Source organism: Phyllopteryx taeniolatus, chromosome 20, assembly GCF_024500385.1.
Source record: "Phyllopteryx taeniolatus isolate TA_2022b chromosome 20, UOR_Ptae_1.2, whole genome shotgun sequence".
Lineage (NCBI taxonomy): Eukaryota > Metazoa > Chordata > Actinopteri > Syngnathiformes > Syngnathidae > Phyllopteryx > Phyllopteryx taeniolatus.
The window spans coordinates 16,186,634-16,204,163 of record NC_084521.1 but is presented as its reverse complement, the minus strand read 5'-3'; the positions used below and the strand labels follow the sequence as shown (position 1 = coordinate 16,204,163).

General features: G+C 41.1%; 2 protein-coding genes across 12 annotated transcripts in view; one reads left to right on the top strand and one right to left on the bottom strand.

Annotated features, from left to right (window-relative positions):
* Nucleotides 1-10,842, bottom strand: part of zfhx2 (zinc finger homeobox 2) — a 28,338-nt gene extending 17,496 nt beyond the window's left edge. For 2 of the 8 annotated variants that reach the window (XM_061757842.1, XM_061757843.1), the window contains exons 1-3: nt 9,790-10,080; nt 5,723-5,881; nt 4,957-5,014 (exon numbers count right to left, since the gene is read on the bottom strand). Coding sequence is in view for 2 of the 8 variants with exons in the window: in XM_061757837.1 (XP_061613821.1) it covers nt 4,957-5,014; nt 5,723-5,881; nt 7,276-7,320 (262 nt within the window). In the remaining 6 variants the exon portion in view is untranslated. Of the gene's footprint in view, nt 1-4,956; nt 5,015-5,722; nt 5,882-7,275; nt 7,418-9,789; nt 10,081-10,102; nt 10,270-10,298; nt 10,405-10,707 lie in introns of those variants that run through there. The other 6 variants (XM_061757838.1, XM_061757841.1, XM_061757840.1 and 3 more) reach the window with 6 other exon arrangements.
* Nucleotides 9,735-17,503, top strand: thtpa (thiamine triphosphatase). Of its 4 annotated transcripts, none has more exons than XM_061757846.1 (4): nt 9,735-9,837; nt 14,475-14,544; nt 15,052-15,600; nt 17,287-17,503. In XM_061757846.1, the coding sequence occupies exons 1-4, from the start codon at nt 9,772-9,774 to the stop codon at nt 17,385-17,387; spliced, it is 786 nt and encodes a 261-aa protein (XP_061613830.1). In that variant the 5' UTR covers nt 9,735-9,771; the 3' UTR covers nt 17,388-17,503. The 4 variants fall into 4 exon arrangements, with proteins under 4 accessions (XP_061613830.1, XP_061613831.1, XP_061613832.1 ...); XM_061757847.1 differs by lacking the exon at nt 9,735-9,837 and adding an exon at nt 11,434-11,547; XM_061757848.1 differs by lacking the exon at nt 9,735-9,837 and adding an exon at nt 11,554-11,751.
* Nucleotides 17,504-17,530: the final 27 nt, after the last annotated feature.

Sequence of the window (17,530 nt, the reverse complement as noted above, 5' to 3'; positions counted from 1 at the left end):
GTCGTTGTTTTTTCATTTGCTGTTGTGTTTTTTTTTTTATTTGCTGTTGTGTTTTTTGAATTTGCCGTTGTGTTTGGTTACTTGCGTTTGTGTTTTTTAATTTGCCATTGTCTAGTTACTTGCTTTTGTGTTTAGTTATTTGTTGTGATTAGTTATTTGTTGTTTTTTGATTTGCTGTTGTGTTTAGTCATTTGCTGTTGTGATTAGTTATTTGTTGTGTTTTTTTAATTTGGCATTGTGTTTAGTTAGATGTTTTTTTTATTTTTGCATTGTGTTTAGTTATTTGCCGATGTGTTTTTAAATTTGAATTTTTGTTTAGTTATTTGCTGTTGTGTTTTGCACTTCAGGGCCTCCGTATCTAAGCACGTATTCTGGTGTTTCAGTACTCAACATTTCACACTGGCTTTGCGATTAGCATGTTTTCTCTTCTTCCTCCTCGTTGTGTCACATGCTTAACTACTCCTCATCGTGAACTGACAAACAACAAGGAGATAAAATATTTACATATGCAGGACAGGTACATCTCAATAAATTAGATGATGAAAACAATTCAGTACTCACACATTATGTAGATTCATTAAACACTTGGGAAATACTTGTCAGAAAGGCATATTCCTGCTTAATTTCTACATTTAAAAACCATTTCCATCATTTCTTGATTGTTAGGTAATAGTCTAATTTCCAGAGAAGGTGAATTTTGAGGTTTTGTTTAATGAAGCTATAATCATCCAAATTATGCATATTAACATAAATCATGGATTATTTCATTCTGTGTATGTGTAGTGCATTTCTATAATGAGTTTTGAATTCATCTACCCAACTAAATTAAGCTTATGACACCGTTTTAATTTATTGAGATGTACTTGTACATAGTTAATATAGTGTAATTCTCAAGCAGCCTGCAACAATGACTTTAATGTCATATTAATGTGATTACCCCCATTCAGGGTACAAAGATAGAGTCTATACAGAAGGACTCAAGAGCAAAACACAGGAACTGCGCTTCTTGGACTGATGACGGAGGCCGCTCAGAAGGACTCATTCACACCAACAACCTGAAGACAACGACAATGGCCAGCCAAAAGAGAAGTTCCACAACCTGGATCCCCGTCTTAAATTTTTGGTGAAATCCTTGCAGAAGAATTCCAGCAGCACCAGCGGCAGGCTCATGCCGCCACTGCCGCACCATCAGAGATGATCATCTACCTCTCAGAGCCACCCATCTCTCAGGGTGCATCACCACTGGAATACTGGAAAACTAATAAGGTAAGCTTTCCAGACCTTGCTACAGTAGCAAAAGCCTACCTTTCCGCACAAGTGTGGAGAGTAAGCGCTTATTCAGCGCTGCATCCAACATTGCGGATGAACACAGGACTAGACTCATGACTGAAAAAGCAGATGCTCCTCTTTATTAAAAATCATCTTCCCACAATGCTTAGTGAGTAAAGGCCAATTTATACTCCCGCGCTGGTGCGGCCCGACAACGCCCGCATTGCATCACGTGACCGTCGCATTGGGCCGCGCGGACCCTCTGTGTCACTTGACGCGCCCACAGCAAAAATTGTTGCTGCGCGTAGAATGCCGTGGAGATTCTCTCTCGTGATTGGTCTGTTTTAGTCACATGCTGTGATGACGTACTCACCGTTCCTCTCTGTTCCACATACCACCTACGCCGCCGCCTCCTTGACCGATTTTGCAGTATAATTAAATGTATCATCTGGTCATCTAGGTCCATTTGTTCTAGCAGACACTGTTCCACGGTCATCATTGTTGTTGCTATGTTCCTTGTTACGGAAAGTAAAGTAAAAGCGGCTACCGGAAATGGCCCAAAAGAAAAATGCTTAGGAAATTCCACCCTGTGACGTCCTAGCCAATACCAGCCGTAGCGACACCCCGACTTGGAGTACTGCAGTACATTTTCAAAACAGCGTGTGTGGGTTGCGCTCGAGTATAAAGGCAAACGGCGTGCGGGATAGCCACAGTGACATCAGCGCGGTCGCCGCCCACGCGAGTATAAAGAAGCCTTAACAAGTCATGGGTATTGAGCTAGGGCTGCATAATCAATTGAATTTTAATCATGACCGCGATTATGGCTGCCAAGATTAAATAAGCCTGATCATCAGCCATTTTTTTACATTTAAAATGCGGGCACTGCTGCATATGAAAAGTGCTTCATTTGCAGCAGTGCACGCAACCTGGTTGCCAATTCATGTTTACAGATATAAATATAAAACATAATCATCCAGGATGCCGTGTCTAAACTGAAATTTAATTAGTGTGTCATTGCATAAATCACGTCATAACGTGGGCAGGTTAAAAGTATATTATTAATAGATAATATAAAATAACCTTATTAGTCCCACAATGTGGAAATTTGCTTCGTTTCAGCAGCAAATGTGGATATAGGAAATATAGGTATGTATGTATGTATGTAAGCATGCAAGAGAAGACGTAATTACATTTCCTCTTCTTTCATGTACTTCTTGTACGCGTAAAAAGTACATTGCACAAATTAGAAACCAAAACCATTCTCCATAAACTACCCAATTCAGTCTATCAGCAATGTTATTTGTTTGTTTGCAAAATATAGTGCTGAGTTTTAATTTAGCATTTGAGATCGGATTAATTCGCTTTCATATCTTTTTGTTAGCAGGGTTGAGAAGAATTGGCAAATGTGAATTAATCCATAGACAGATATTTTTGATGATGGAACATCGAAATCTCATACTGGTACTTTGATTCATGCTGCAACTGCGTCCACCATTACAAGGTTGATGTAATAAAATACATATTGAAGCTAGAATATATTAACAATTATGACTGTCCCACGGAAATGTTCTTTGGGTAATATGGAAATTCAGACAAACTGTTCTGTAAGTTAATTTTTTTAGGTTGGCAGCTCTGCATGCATTTTTTTTTAACTTCACATTATGCAATCTAGGCATTGTTTGTGGCGCTTTATTTGCACTATGTAGCCTGTTGGGAGTCCTGTTAATTTCAATCTGTTGAAACATTGTGTAGCACACCTGCCTCACAATTCTGAGGACCGAGGTTCAAATCCAGCCTCGCTTGCGTGGGTTTACTCCAGTTTCCTTCCAACATCCCAAAAACATGCACGGTAGGTTGATTGAACACTAAATTGTCCGTAGGTGTGAATGTGAGTGCGAATGGTTGTTTGTTTATATGTGCCCTGCGATTGGCTGGCGACCGGTTCAGGGTGTACCCCGCCTCTCGCACAGTCAGCTGGGATAAGCTCCAGCATGGCCGCGACCCCAGTGAGGATAAGCAGTATGGAAAATGAATGGATAAACATTGTGTTACTAAAAGATGGGAAATTTAAGGTTTCAATTATGTCTGAACCGTTGCAGCATTGTGCCAGCAATCGTTTTTTCATTTATTCTCTTGACAAAATAAAATGCTTTTCTTTAAAATAAGGTGGTGTTATGGTTCTTGTGTCGTTTGATTGGTGAACTAGACTTAAAGGTCACTAGCGGTTAAATTGGATGACGCAAACGGCGCCCGATGCTGGAGTCGAAGTCGTAGTCTCACGCACAAAATAGTTCATAAATAAGCAATAATTGATATAAGTAGCGAGCGACATTTAGATCATTGTAACGGAGTAAAAGTACCGTGACTTATTAACAGCAGAAACTGCGGAAGTTTTTTGCTGGTCTCGTCAACGCCTGTGACTTCGAGGGCACAGGCGGAACCTCAGGCCGCATATTAGTCCGCCACGGAGTAATATTCAAAATTACATCTGTGTGTTGATGCTGGATGTGTGGAATGGATCTAGCTGCCAGCGTTCAAGGAGTACGAAACACCCTATGACGTCCGTGAACACAACCCCCCCACCCCCACCAGGAATAACTCATCTGACTTTTTACGATTTACAAAAATGGCCTATCTTGAGCTCAAAACGGCGAATTTCACCGAAAGGCGATTGATTTGCATGCATGTTTATAGACTGTATTTCTATGGCTTGGTAGACTTGGCTGAGACTCACTTGCTTGATATCCAAAAATTCCGTGTTGCCGTTCAGACGAGTTCAGTGGGTGGATTCCAACCACAAAGTAGGCAAGTACTTGAATATCAATTGACAAAACTATGTCGCAAAGTCAGCAATTTCAAATCAACCCGCTTTGCAAGCCTTATCCCGTTGACTTTTGCATTCAATCGAGAAACCCCATAATGTGAGATTTAAGCCATGCCACAGATTTATTTTGGCCTATGTTATGCATAAAATAGGAAAAAATGGATTCAATAGAAATTGAATTGATTGAAGGGGACCTTTAATATAAGACAATTTTACAGCGCCAGCATCCCACTTCACCTCATACTGCCATACAGGATTTGTCAGGGCTTATGTTCATTAAAATAATTTTGAAAAGGTTCCAAGTAAAATATTCAGCTGGAATTGTATTTATTGATTTTGTAAGTTTTGAAAGCAGCTACATTGGTATTAAAAATCAAGCTCTGCTCATTTATCAACTCAGCACTCCAGCAATCAACACGCCGCCTACCCCCTCAACCTGCTTGGCGAACCAATGAGTTCCGGTCATATGGGAAAGACACCGCCAGTTAGTCTATCACTAGGCTATGCTTAGACGGTCGTAAAACCAGAATTACAGTAAATGTGCGTATTACAGTAAAACACTTCTAGGCCATAAATACAAAACAATCAAATGGAAAATCAGTAAGTATGGCGGCAACTAAGCCTACCTTCTTGTTTTTTTGTCGCATGACGACGTATCCTCATGCTGCCGTGTAAACTAGCTCATTGGGTGCCGTTCGTAACCCCAAAATGATTCAAGATGGGACCATCGTAAATCGAAGAACCCTGTGATTATTTTATTAGATCCGAGTAAACTACTCCAAGCAGAGGATTATCATATGATGAATGTGATTGAAAATATTGTTTTGAAAATCAATACAACAGCGAGAAAGATTTTTAATTACCTGCAGATATTACAGCACCTTCGTCCTCTTCTTCCCTCACCCCCTGTTTCAAAACAGACTGTTTCAAAGAAAAAGAGAGGAAAGAGTCAAAATATTATTCTAAAGCAATAACTGGTTCAGGTGTGTTTTCAATTCCTCAATACTTGGGTGTGACCCATTGCTGAGTGGCTTGATTACAAATAGCGGCTATGGTATGCCTTTAATTTTCTAATTAGCCTAAAGGCACACATATAGCAGACTCCTTTTATCCGCCACTTTCAGAGAACACGAAAGTATTGCACAAAATAAGACCGCACCCCTTTCAGATAAATGAAAAAAAAATATATATATATATATATATATATTGCCTGGAGCAATGATAAAGTGTTTGCTACCATAAGCAACCCTTGACAATGTGTGAACATTTTAGCAACCCAAGGATTGTCAATGCTGACAAAATCTCAGTCGTGCACTTATGATCTTGTACTCTCGGAATCAGGAGTGTTTACAAGCACTTAAGTGAAAGAAAAATCACGTTAGGCTGAGATTTATTTTCAGACAGGACCTTGCAGAAAAACAACGCCAATGCCACCATTACAACAAAAGTTACATGATTGTCAAGTCAACGCCGTTGCCAGATTCAACAAAAACTAAATAGCTTGTAAAAGGTGTGATTGAGTACTTTCTTATGCTAGGTGCAGCGAAAGAACTGGCTCAAACAAGTTTTCATAGATATAAGCATCGACAATGTCAATCAGGTTCGGCAGTATTGCTGGGCCACACTTACGATGTCTAACAGTTTGTCAACACACGTTGGAAGTACGCTGTGTTGTTCAGTGAGGTGTTGAGACAGGGAGGCTTGGTCTTCTTGGCTTTTTTGGCACAAAGGGCACAGCCATGCTGCTGTGCCATTGCTGTAACTGCTCGCCTTCTCCCCAGACTCCTCCTAACAAAAAAACAAGTAATTGGAAGATAAGTACTCAATTTAAGTTTTTCAAGCAGGGCAGAGTTAACAGCGCATTTGCATGAATTATATGTAACAAATAAAGTGCTTAATTAGGAAAGATGTTAACACAAAAAAAATAAGAGCGAAACCTTGAAATTCAAGCATCCTTTTTTTTTTGTTTGTTTCAATCACTTATCCGAAGCCTGAAAAATGCTTGTCAATTTTTTTAAATGTAGGACAAAAACTGCCTTGTTGACCGAGGTGGTTTCATATCATTTCATATGATCACTGCATATGAGATTTAACAGAAACCAGGAAACATTCCTGCTTAGTCAGTCATGTCTTAGCAGTCTTTGAAATGCTTTACAAAAAGGACAACAGTTCATTAAATGGAAACATCAATTTGGCAACTACATGGTAATTGCAAACAAGGTGTTCCAATGTAAACTCAAACAACAAAGAGGGATGATAAACCGCACAAAAACTATTATCGTCGCAAATTGTAATCATCGTTACTACTATACTTAGCATCTCTGAGAGTTGTAGCTGTCTTTCAGTGAACGGCAAACAAACGGAAAAAAGCGGAAGACGCAAATTGTCCAAGCATCAGACTCCAAAGTTACAATGATAAGAAACGAGGCAGTCCAGGTGATGGTGATATTTCAGCTACAATAGCGGACTAGGGCAGACGTGTTAGTCTATTGTAGTGTTTATAAGACTCCAAATGGAAAATGAAGCGCAAAACAAATAACCCTGTATGCAGAGAACACAGGGAAACCACATCAAATGCTTCAAGTTACCACCCAGACGTTTGCTGTTAAACATATTACAGGCACCACACTCATTTCAGGTACATGGGGTCCTCAGTTTACAAGTGTTCTGACATTCGACATTTCAAGGTTACAAACGGCACGTGGCATATGAATAGGTGGTCACGCGGCACAGGGAGGCACACTCAGCTACTGCAGTTCATTTGATTGTTTTATATTCATGGCCTAGGATTTTTAAATATATATTTACGGTAATTATGACAGTTCAAGGTTACAAACAGGGCACAATGAACTACTTTGCGCGTGTTGTCATGCAGCACAAGAAGGTACACGGTTATTGCAGTACTTACTATTTTTCATGTCACTGTTTTATATTTAAGGCTAAGATGTGTTTCTCATAAATAACTGTAATTGTGACTTTACTACTCCCTTCGCGTAGGTTACTGCACCGTAGTTTGACATTTTGTAGTGTCTTTCATCGGTGAAAATTAATTTTAGCTGCTGTCGCTTATGAAGATGCAAAAAGTGCATAGGGTTGCTGATTTAATATATTTGTATTGAAAAAAAAAAAAGCCTGTTGCAACAATTTAAGTGCATGCATCTGTAATGTTATTTTTGTAATACCTGATCTGAACTCTGATCATTGTGGTCACTATAACATCCATCCATTTTCTATAGCGCTTATGCTTATTAGGGAGACAGGTGGACTGGATCCTATCTCAGCTGACTTTGGGTGAGAGGCGGGGTACAACATGGACTGGTCAACCTGGATAGGACAAATGACTTAACACTCAAATTCACACCTATGGACAATTTAGTGTCTTCACTGAACCTAAGAGGGAACCAGAGTGCCCTGCTGAAGATCTACGCAAGCAAGGGGAGAACATGCCAACTCCACACAATAAGGCCAGCGACTCAAACTCCGGACCTCAGAAATGTGAGGCACATGTTCTCAATATGAGGTCACCTTGCTCCTGTATATACAAATGAATAGTGGTTAACGTTAACATAATACAACTCCAACTCCACAGGAAGGCCAAAGCCAAGATTTTAACCATGAACCATTCATTCATTCCTTTTGATTGCTGCTGTTTACTTGCATACATGCATAAGGTAATACATTTGTTTTTGTTTTTTTTGGTAACCAAAATGAAGCCCGTTGCAATGCTTTCAGTGCACGGATGTGTCATTTTCATTTAGCAATATCCTGACAACCTCGATTAATTTGGTCACCACAAACCACTTCATCTCTAACTTGACTCTAAAGGCCGGATTTACTAGAAGCCCAAACGGCGGGCATGTAATTGCGTGTTCACGCTAACATTTTGTGTTGGTGGGGGTGTTGGACACAATCTACTAAGATTGCAATCTTTAAGGTCCTAAATAGTGGGCACTAAATTGAGTGTTCACTCAAACGCGGTATTTAAAGACAGCAGCCATGAACTGTGCGACAATTTTGTGCATCTGTCTGGCAGGTTAAGAGATCAGCTTCCACATCTGTTAGTGTAAGCAATTAAGTTGGCGGCAGTTTTTGCACATGAAATCAGTAGTGGCCGAGACAGGTCAACAATCGCAAACTCCGTAACACAATGAGATTAACTCACAGCGGAAATGCAAACGCCACAACACAACTCATGAAAACCACAACATAGCTACATTAAGATACTTTACAACAAAAGTGACTACGGGACTCCCTCCGACTGCATAATTTGTCTAGATTACCATATTGATGATTTATGACAATTGAAAAATATTTAATTTCCGAAACAGGTCATAAAAAGCTTACTTTCACTCATTTTTCCAATTTGGTTAATTCAAACTTGTGCAACTTCCAGCCTCAGTTTCTTTTTTTGTCCTCAACTATATTCATAGAAGTTAATACAAGGATAGATATCGTTTAAGGTTTTGAAATGTGTTTCTTTAGCTTTTGGAGATATAGGCAGTGTGAGGTATTCAGTTCTAATCAGAACTTTAATTTCGTTAGGATAATCTTTTACCATTTTCCCCTATTAAAGACAAAGGGAAGCTCGCTGGTGCGCTGGCAATATGAGTCCCCAGTAACACGGACAAATTATACAGAGGGAGTCCCGGCGCTCACTGCCATTGTACCTTAATGTCGCCGTGTTGTGGGCTGATGTCGCCGTGTTCCGGCGTTTGCATTTCCATTGTGGGTTAATGTCGTCGTGTTGTGGCATTTGCAATTGTTGTGACCTGTTTCGGACACCGTAAATCAGGCCCTAAGAAAGGCATTACTTTTCAAATATGTTTAGCACTGGCAGGATTTAACTAGGCCGAGACCTATTAATTAGGACAGTGATTTCCAAACACCTTGTGAGATCATCAGGTGTGCTGTGGGAAATAATAAAAATTGCACTTAATTATTTAATACAACTAAGATATCTTTGTTGATTTAGCTATGCCAGCTATGTTTAGTTAAAGGCAGAACAATGAACAATGCTCTTCCACCACCGCACATGACATTTTTCTAACAATTTTATTTGGTGGTGGGCAGTGACAGTTTTCTACTGTAAAATATGTTCCTTGGCTAAATAAAGGTTGAGAAACACTGATGGAGGATATCAACAATGTAAAGCCCAACATTTTACTGCCACACATTTGTTTCTAGTGCTATTAAGTATTGCCCATTTTAATACCCTCATGTCGCGACCAAATTTCTTTCATGTAGTCTCTTCTAAGTCTAAATATTATTGTTCACGTTGAACGGCACAGAAAGTTTTCCACGAGCAAAATACAGTAAGCAACTAAAAGGCGAGCAAAGTTGCCCCATGCGGCGAACGAACTATCGACAATTCTTCACTTCCTCGTCAAGCCAATTACCAAGCTAGCAGGGGTATATGACCAGATAACACTCGGAGACGTCAAATAGCCTCACGTTTAAACGCTCCACATGGCGTCATTTGCGATTAAAAGCTAAAACACAACTTGATCGCCGTTTCCGCGATAACAGTTGGCTAATTAGATAGCAGTCTAATTAGCTGGCGACGCAAATCAATTAGCTAGCAAGCTAGGTTAAGCAGCCCCCACCCCGGTCTTGTAACGTCGCATAACAGAGGTCTCGCTGGTTACTACACACAAAAAGGAGGAAGTAGTAGACACAATATGTTAAGTGAAACACACCACAGCGGGGCTCCAGGCGAGTCCGAGCTCGGTTGTAAACAACAAACGGTGAGTTCGAGTCGTGTCACTTTGCTAGGCTAGCCGTGTTAGCAAAGAGAGATAATTAAGCTCCGAACGGGGCGAGTCTGTCTCTCTCGCTCGCTCGCTCTCTCTCTCTCTCTCTCGCTCTCTCTCTCTCCCTCCCTCCCCCCTTTCCAACTCCGCATGATCCAGGTGGCCCTCAACCGCAGCTACTTCGCCCCACTAATAAGACATTAAAACACGCTCCCTTTGACACCTTATCAAACACACGGCCCTCGAGTAGTCTCCTTACCCGTCGGGCATCTACTAGTTTTCCGCCCGCCGCCTCCTGCTTGCTTGCTTGTTTAACAGCGCAAATTGAGGCCTAGCCTGACTAAAGCCATTTAATTAACGAACGTTCTCATCTTACAGATGTTTCGAAAACACTCGACTCCCCCTTCCCTCCTCCTATCAGACCTCCTTTTCATCCACCCCCCTCGGAACCCTACCTTTAAGCACCAGCAGTGCAACACATGCTCGTCCTACGGTGACATTTTTTTAAAAGCGTAATTGAGTAGAGGAATTAAACGCCTTGGGAGGGAGGGTGTTTATAAAAATAAATAAATAATAAATTAAAATAAATTAAAAAAACCGACTTGAAGCTGGTTAGTCTGCGAGTCGCGATCGCTTCCCTCGACAATGGGGGTGGTCTAAAGAGAGCAGAGCAAGGCGAAAGACAGACAAAAAAAAAGTTTGGAATGCAATGTTACATTTCTACAAAGGATCGGATTAGTAAACGGCGCAATGGTCGCTCGATAGCTTGATCCTCTATCGATCGCAGGCCACCCCCTTCCAATCCGATCACGATTGGCGTTTTAATTAAGTTCGTAGCAATTAGCTCATGTCTCTCGTTTTTACCTGCATGGTTGCCGCTCCAGCGCACGCGCACGCACGCACGCACACACGCACGCTTCCTCCGTGGGCTCCTCACAAGTGAAAAGTTTTCTTGCCTGCTCTCTCTCTCTCTCTCTCTCTCTCTCTCTCTCTCTCTCTCTCTCTCTCTCTCCCCCCCTTCCTCTATTCGCCCTCTCTCCTTCCCCCAGTAAACACACCAGAGCTCCCCCCAAGGCTGATTGCTGACGTTCAGAAGGGACACACACACACACACACACACGCACACACACGGCCATCAAATCCCTTATGTAAACCCGCAGATATGACAGATGAATCAAAAAGCCAAATATTGAAATTAGTGAAGGAAAAAACAAAAGAAAAGTAATTGTGACTAATAAAGTTACGTCAGTGTATTACATTTGAAAATTACGACATGCATATTTAAAAGCTGTTTTTAAAAAAAACTAAAAAGGTGGCCCCATTCTGCCAGTTCAAATAGTTGTAAAGCGAGTTAATCAATGATACATTACACCGATATAACCACTCGACTTGGGCTCTACTAGCGTCAATTATGTCTTTATTTATGTGTAAAATATCTTATATGTTGAACACACGTCCACACAGAGTAAATGTTTGTTTAAAAAAAAAAAAAAAAGACAGGAGATTAAAAATTTGGCACCATCCCCATGCTGCTGGGAAATGGGAGTGATGGTTCTGAAGGCCCTAATAGGTGTCCCTAATTGCGCCTGTGCAAAAATTGACTTGCTGACGTGTAGGGTGGGGGCTTCCGGAAACCGAGCGTCGCTCAAATGTGTCTTTACATGTCGATGTTCTGAGGGGATTTGAAGGACTTGACGTTGAACGGTGTGTGCTAGTTTCGTTATACGGTGGAATACTGGTGGTGATGTTTTGCTTAACTCTTTTCGGATCGAATGGAATTGAATGGCCCTCGCGTTTGATTTGCAGGGGACAGGTGCAGCAGCTATACGGCTTAAAACGCGACACGAAACGGAAACGTGCTTCTTAAACCTTCATAACTAATGCGTGTGATACCTGCTGAATTACCGAGTGAGTCGCCCAGTAAACTATATAAGGCACATGGGTCCAAAGTAGGTGCAATATACTCGTATACACAAACTAATTGGATCACATTAGGCTAGGGCTTTATTGCAATGACATTTATTAAAACAGTTTAGTTTCATATAGCTTGAAAGTAGGGTTTCGACTCCATGAGGCTTTTCAAAGTATGGTTTTTAAAATAGGATTCGAGTTTCTAGCCTGGGAATAGGAGGGATTTTTGTGGGTTTGTGTGTATGGCGTCCTTCATTGCTTTGTCCTTCTTTGCTTCCTTTTTTTCTTTCTTCCTACCTCCCTTCAATAACTGAAAAATAAACTGTATACTGTACCTACTTTTGGCCGACCTGTATAATGTAGAATGAAGTTAGTGGTTTCAGCGAGCAAGTATATTTTAGTATATATTAATATTTAATATCGTTGAAAACACTACATTTTGTAGTAACGTGGAGTAAATGTGCACAAGGCGTTAGACGTACTTACAGTGGAACCTCTACGCCCTACATCTGATTTGATTGTAATTTTAAATATTTTTTCTTTCCTGGAAGAATCAAGGACTTTTTTTTTTTTAAATAACATTTTGAAGTGTTATGTGGAAAGATAATGACTAAAATGTAAAAACAACACCACCAAACTGTGATTATAATCACAGAATGCAGGGGTGGGCATAATATGGCCCAAGGGCAACATACAGCCCGCCCCTTTCTTTAATCGGCCCACTGAGCATTTACATCGTCAAGAGTCCTGAAATATTTGTTGTTAATTTAGCTGTTTTATTTCCTTTAATTGGTTAAATAAAATGAACGCATTCATTTTTTCCAAGTTGTAGTCATTTATGTCATGAAGTCATTGGGTAACATATATTGTAAATAAAAAAAATATTTTATTTAAGTTCAATATGCTAGGTTAATTGACGACTCTAAATTGCCCGTAGGTGTGAATGTGAGTGCGAATGGTTGTTTGTTTGTATGTGCCCTGCGATTGGCTGGCAACCGGTTCAGGGTGTACCCCGCCTCCTGCCCGATGTTAGCTGGAATAGGCTGCAGCACGCCCGCGATCCTAGTGAGGAGAAGCAGCTCAGAAAATGGATGGATATTAAATATCTGGTTAATTAGGTATAATTAAAATAATTCGAAATAATAACTTTACAAATGGCACCAGGGTGTGTGTGTGGTTAGCACATCTGCCTCACAGTTCTGAGGTCCCGGGTTCAAATCGGGCCTCCTTGTGTGGAGTTTGCATGTTTCCCTGTGCCTGTGTGGGTACTCCGGTTTCCTCCCACATCCCAAAAACATGCATGGTAGGTTAATTGAAGACTCCATGATTGGAGCTCCAGTGTACCCACGACCCTTGTGAGGATAAGCTGTTCAGAAAATGGATGGATGGAAATTTACAAATGAAAATGTTATTATTTTCTGATTAAAATAAACAGTTTTAAATGCACTTTTTAACTTTTTTTTCTTTCATAATCTGCCAATGAGATGGGCCAGGTCCATTTTAAAAGTCAAAAGTGGCCCTTGAGTGCAAATGTTTGCCAACCACAGACTTAAGATCAACCTCTGATTTGATTCATGATTCAAAACTACTTTATTGACCCCTTCGGCACTAATAGAAATAGAAATCATCTTTTTCAATGTCAAACTGTTGCTATCATAAAACCTTTATTAACGACACAGACATTTTTTTAACATCTTTTGTCGTACAAGTGATGAATGTCAAAACAATTCAGTTTTGAGTACCACGGCTTAAGATGAAGGTTTTACCCTCTTCCGGTTTGGTGAACTATGACAGCTGTGTAATCAGTCTCGAGGAAACATCTGAGTAGGCACCTTTTATAAAAGATCTCTTTTTTTTAAATGACAAAATCAACACACAATGTTAGCTACATGTCCATCCGTTTTCTATACTGCGCTTTTCCTCATTAGGGTCGCGGGTGTGTTGCAGCCTATCCCTGCCAACTTCAGGCGAGAGGTGACTGGTTGCCAGCCAGTCGCAGGGCACATGTAGACAATTCTAGACAAACAAACATACACACTCACATTCACACCTAAGGACGAGTGAGTGTTCACTTAACCTAAGAAACATGTTTTTGGAATGTGGGAGGAACCCGGCGTGGCGGGTGAAAACTTGCGCATACACGGGGAGAACATGCGAACTTCATATGGGAAGGTCGGAGTTCGAATACGAACCCGTGACTGCGGATCCGTGAGGCAGATGTGCTCACCGGTTGGTCAACATGCTGCCAATGTTAGATATTTGCTGCTGAATTAACCAGAAATGTTCATACCAACATGAATACATTACCACACGCATATTATATCACTTAACTGGCATTGTTTATAAGCATATTGACAACCTGTAGCTCACGTAACCACGATGTTAGCAAGAATATTGACTAACACCTTCATATCTTAAAGCCCTTCCCTAAATTGCTGCTGGGTGCTTTGGAAGAGAACTTACAAAGACAATGTACGTCATACTATGCGTGACAGTAAGTCAAATGCTACGGTCAAATTCTAAATTTTCCGACTTTAGGTGCATTCCAATGTTATACCTGTGGCATGTGTGTGTGTGAGAGATGAGGTAATTTCTAATATAATTAGGACAAGATGAGCGGGATGAGATACTTATGGTAAAGTCGATAATGACTTCATCCTTCAGGTTTGCATGCATTTGTTGCCATGCTGTGTTGTGAATGTGAATATATTATATTTCAGATGAGTATAGAAGTGGAGAGAAAATTTGTATGCAATGCCAACAGTCTGAAAACCCTGGAAGAAATTGGAGGTACGTTTTACTTTTGTTTTCCTGACTTAAGGGGGGGACATATGATGGAAAATTCACTTTCTAACTGCTTGCAGACACAGCTGGGCCTCTGGAGTTCCTGCCTATTCATCAAGTATTGAATTAAACAACCAATTCATCTTTTTGAACTGTCTTTCTAAAAAGATTTTGTAAGCTAACAGCGTTTGCTTCTGACAAGCGGCACTTGATGTAGTAGCTGACGTTGTGGGTCTCGGTGGAGAGTTCTTTCATGTATTCGTTGACGTGTCCGTGTGCCACATATACTGGACACATCCATTGTATGTCCTTCTGCCGCGGGTCGTCACGGTAATGAAGAGCCGTATTATACGTGTAATCTATGCGGTGGATGAGGGCTGGCGCACTTGACCCGAAAAATGATTTCAGCAAGACAAGAAATAGAGTGTGAGCAAATTCGGCGTGTAGATGACACTATAAGAATAACATTTTCAGTTTTAATCAGCCTCCTCTCTTTCTCCCTTTTATATTCAGTTTGTGCCGGTCAGTGCCAGTTTCAGGACCGATACTTTGACACCCCAGAATTTGACCTCACTTTAAGCGACGTGTGGCTGCGTCAACGCAAAGGATGCTGGGAGCTCAAGTGTCCAACCACAACAGTCAAAGGGGCAGAAGAGACACGAGGAGAATCATCCAAAGCAGCCAAACTATGTACTTGCTACAAAGAGATAACCAATGTGGCCGATATTCATCTGAAGCTGAAGGAGTTTCTGAAAGACACTGGCCAAAGCGTTAAGTTCTTGATGACTGAGGGCTGTCAGACGTTAACTGACCGCCATGGTCTTGGCAATGCGGAGATGAACTGGGCGCCAGGCGAGTCCTGGGTCAGTGCTATGAATCTAGTATGCTTTGCGGAGTTTACCACATTGAGGCGGACGTTCACTTTAGAAGAGGACGGTGTGCGAGTAGATCTAGACCAAGCAGACTTCGGCTACATTGTGGGAGAGATAGAGGTACTCATACCAGAGGGAGGAGATATGCAGGCGGCCTTGGACAAGATTGAAAGAACCGGAAAGAAGCTTGGTGAGCTCAGAGCTGATATCTGTTATCATTGGAATTGTTGCACTGTGTTAAACATACAGTGCGTACATTCGGTGGGAAACAAGCTCTTCCGGGGAGCTGGCAACCTCTGATTTACTCATATTCAACATTTCCCAAAGGATGTATGCTAATAGAACTCATATATGTTATAGGGTCAACCTGTCACCAGCTTCAAACCTGTATTAACTGCATAGCGGGTCCTCGGTTCATGATGATCCCGACATAACAGTGGGTACGGAAAGTATTCGGACCCCCTTCAATTTGTCACTCTTTGTTATATTGCAGCCATTTGCTCAAATCATTTAAGTTCATTTTTTCCCCCTCATTAATGTACACACAGCACCCCATATTGACGGAAAAAAAACGGAATTGTTGACATTTTTGCAGATTTATTCAAAAAGAAAAACTGAAATATCACACAGCCAGAAGTATTCGGACCCTGATTTTAGCAAATGGCTGCAATATAACAGAGTGTGACAAATTGAAGCGGGTCCGAATACTTTCCGTACCCACTGCACAGTACTCCCTTGTAAAGAAGAGGACTCCCTGCACGGACAATTTTAAAAGTACATAAAACATCTGTAACTCATGCTTCAAGTGTAAAAAGAAGCTAATCAGCATACAGTGGAATCTCTAAGGAGGGTCGACCGCTGATTTGTTAGGATATAGAAATACAGTGGACCCTCGGTTTAATGGACTAATGGGGGCCGGGGGTATAACGGATTGTCTGTTATATTGAAGCACTTTTTTTGTGGCCATATGCACTATTCGTGCACATTACAAAATTATTTTTTTCTCATTAAATACATTTTGAAAAGTTGTACATTTTATCCACACTTACCACGCTGGTGTGCTTGTTGTTAGTACCAAGTCGAGGCTGGCGGCTTTCGTGAGGAATTAGTGCGCTTCGTGTTTCCAGTTCCGTTAATGAGAGGCCATAGACGAACGGTTTGACAAGAAAACATACTGTACCAAGGCACATGTCAACAAACTACCATTCGAACTCACATTCATACCTACGGCCAATTTAGAGTCTTAAATTAACCTACCTCCAGATGGTATGTTACCTCCAATATACCTTAAATCGGGCTTCCACTGTAATGTAATTTCTCGTAGGAAACAATGGAAATACAAATAGTCTGTTTGCAAATTGCCTTTGCAATCACTTCGCACATTGTTTACGGTCACGCAAGTGTTAAAATAACCATTGTCCTACCATGCATCTTCGATACCGCTTATCATTTTGGAAGCCTAGCCCAGCTGATGGGTAAAAGGCAGACGACACCTTGGACTGGTCGCCGGTCAATCACGGGGCACATATAGAGACAGAGGACCATTCACACTCACATTTACACCATCTATGAGTGGGAACCGAACCCGCACTGCCTGTGCAGAAGCATTACAAGCGAAGTGCTACAGTCTACGTGTCCTTCAAATGGCTGGCGACCAGTGCAGGGTATAGCCACCTCTTGTCTAAAGTCGGCTGGAATAGGCTGTGATAGGGTTAAGTAGGACATGAGGACAACTGCTATGGAGAATGGATGGATTATATTTGCCAACATTTCGATTTATTGATGATCATTTTGTCGTCGTCAAGTAGCTCGTATACAGTTGAGTCGTCTGAAACTTTCCTCAATGAAGTCAATTTGATTTCCTCCTCCTTCACAGGTGTGAATGCAGATCAGGTAGTTGATGGGAAAATGTCTGTTTACCTTCAAAGGAACTACCCAGCGCACTATGCAAGGCTACGGAGTCGATACATCTTGTAGAAGACAACTTGAAGAGATGACAGGAGGAGTCACTCACTGGCAGGGCATTTGGTTTGATTATTGAATGTGTAATTTATGTTCCTGAGAAGTAAGCCAATAAATGGTGTTCTCGCTTTTGTTGTTGTTGTTGTTGTTGTTGTTGT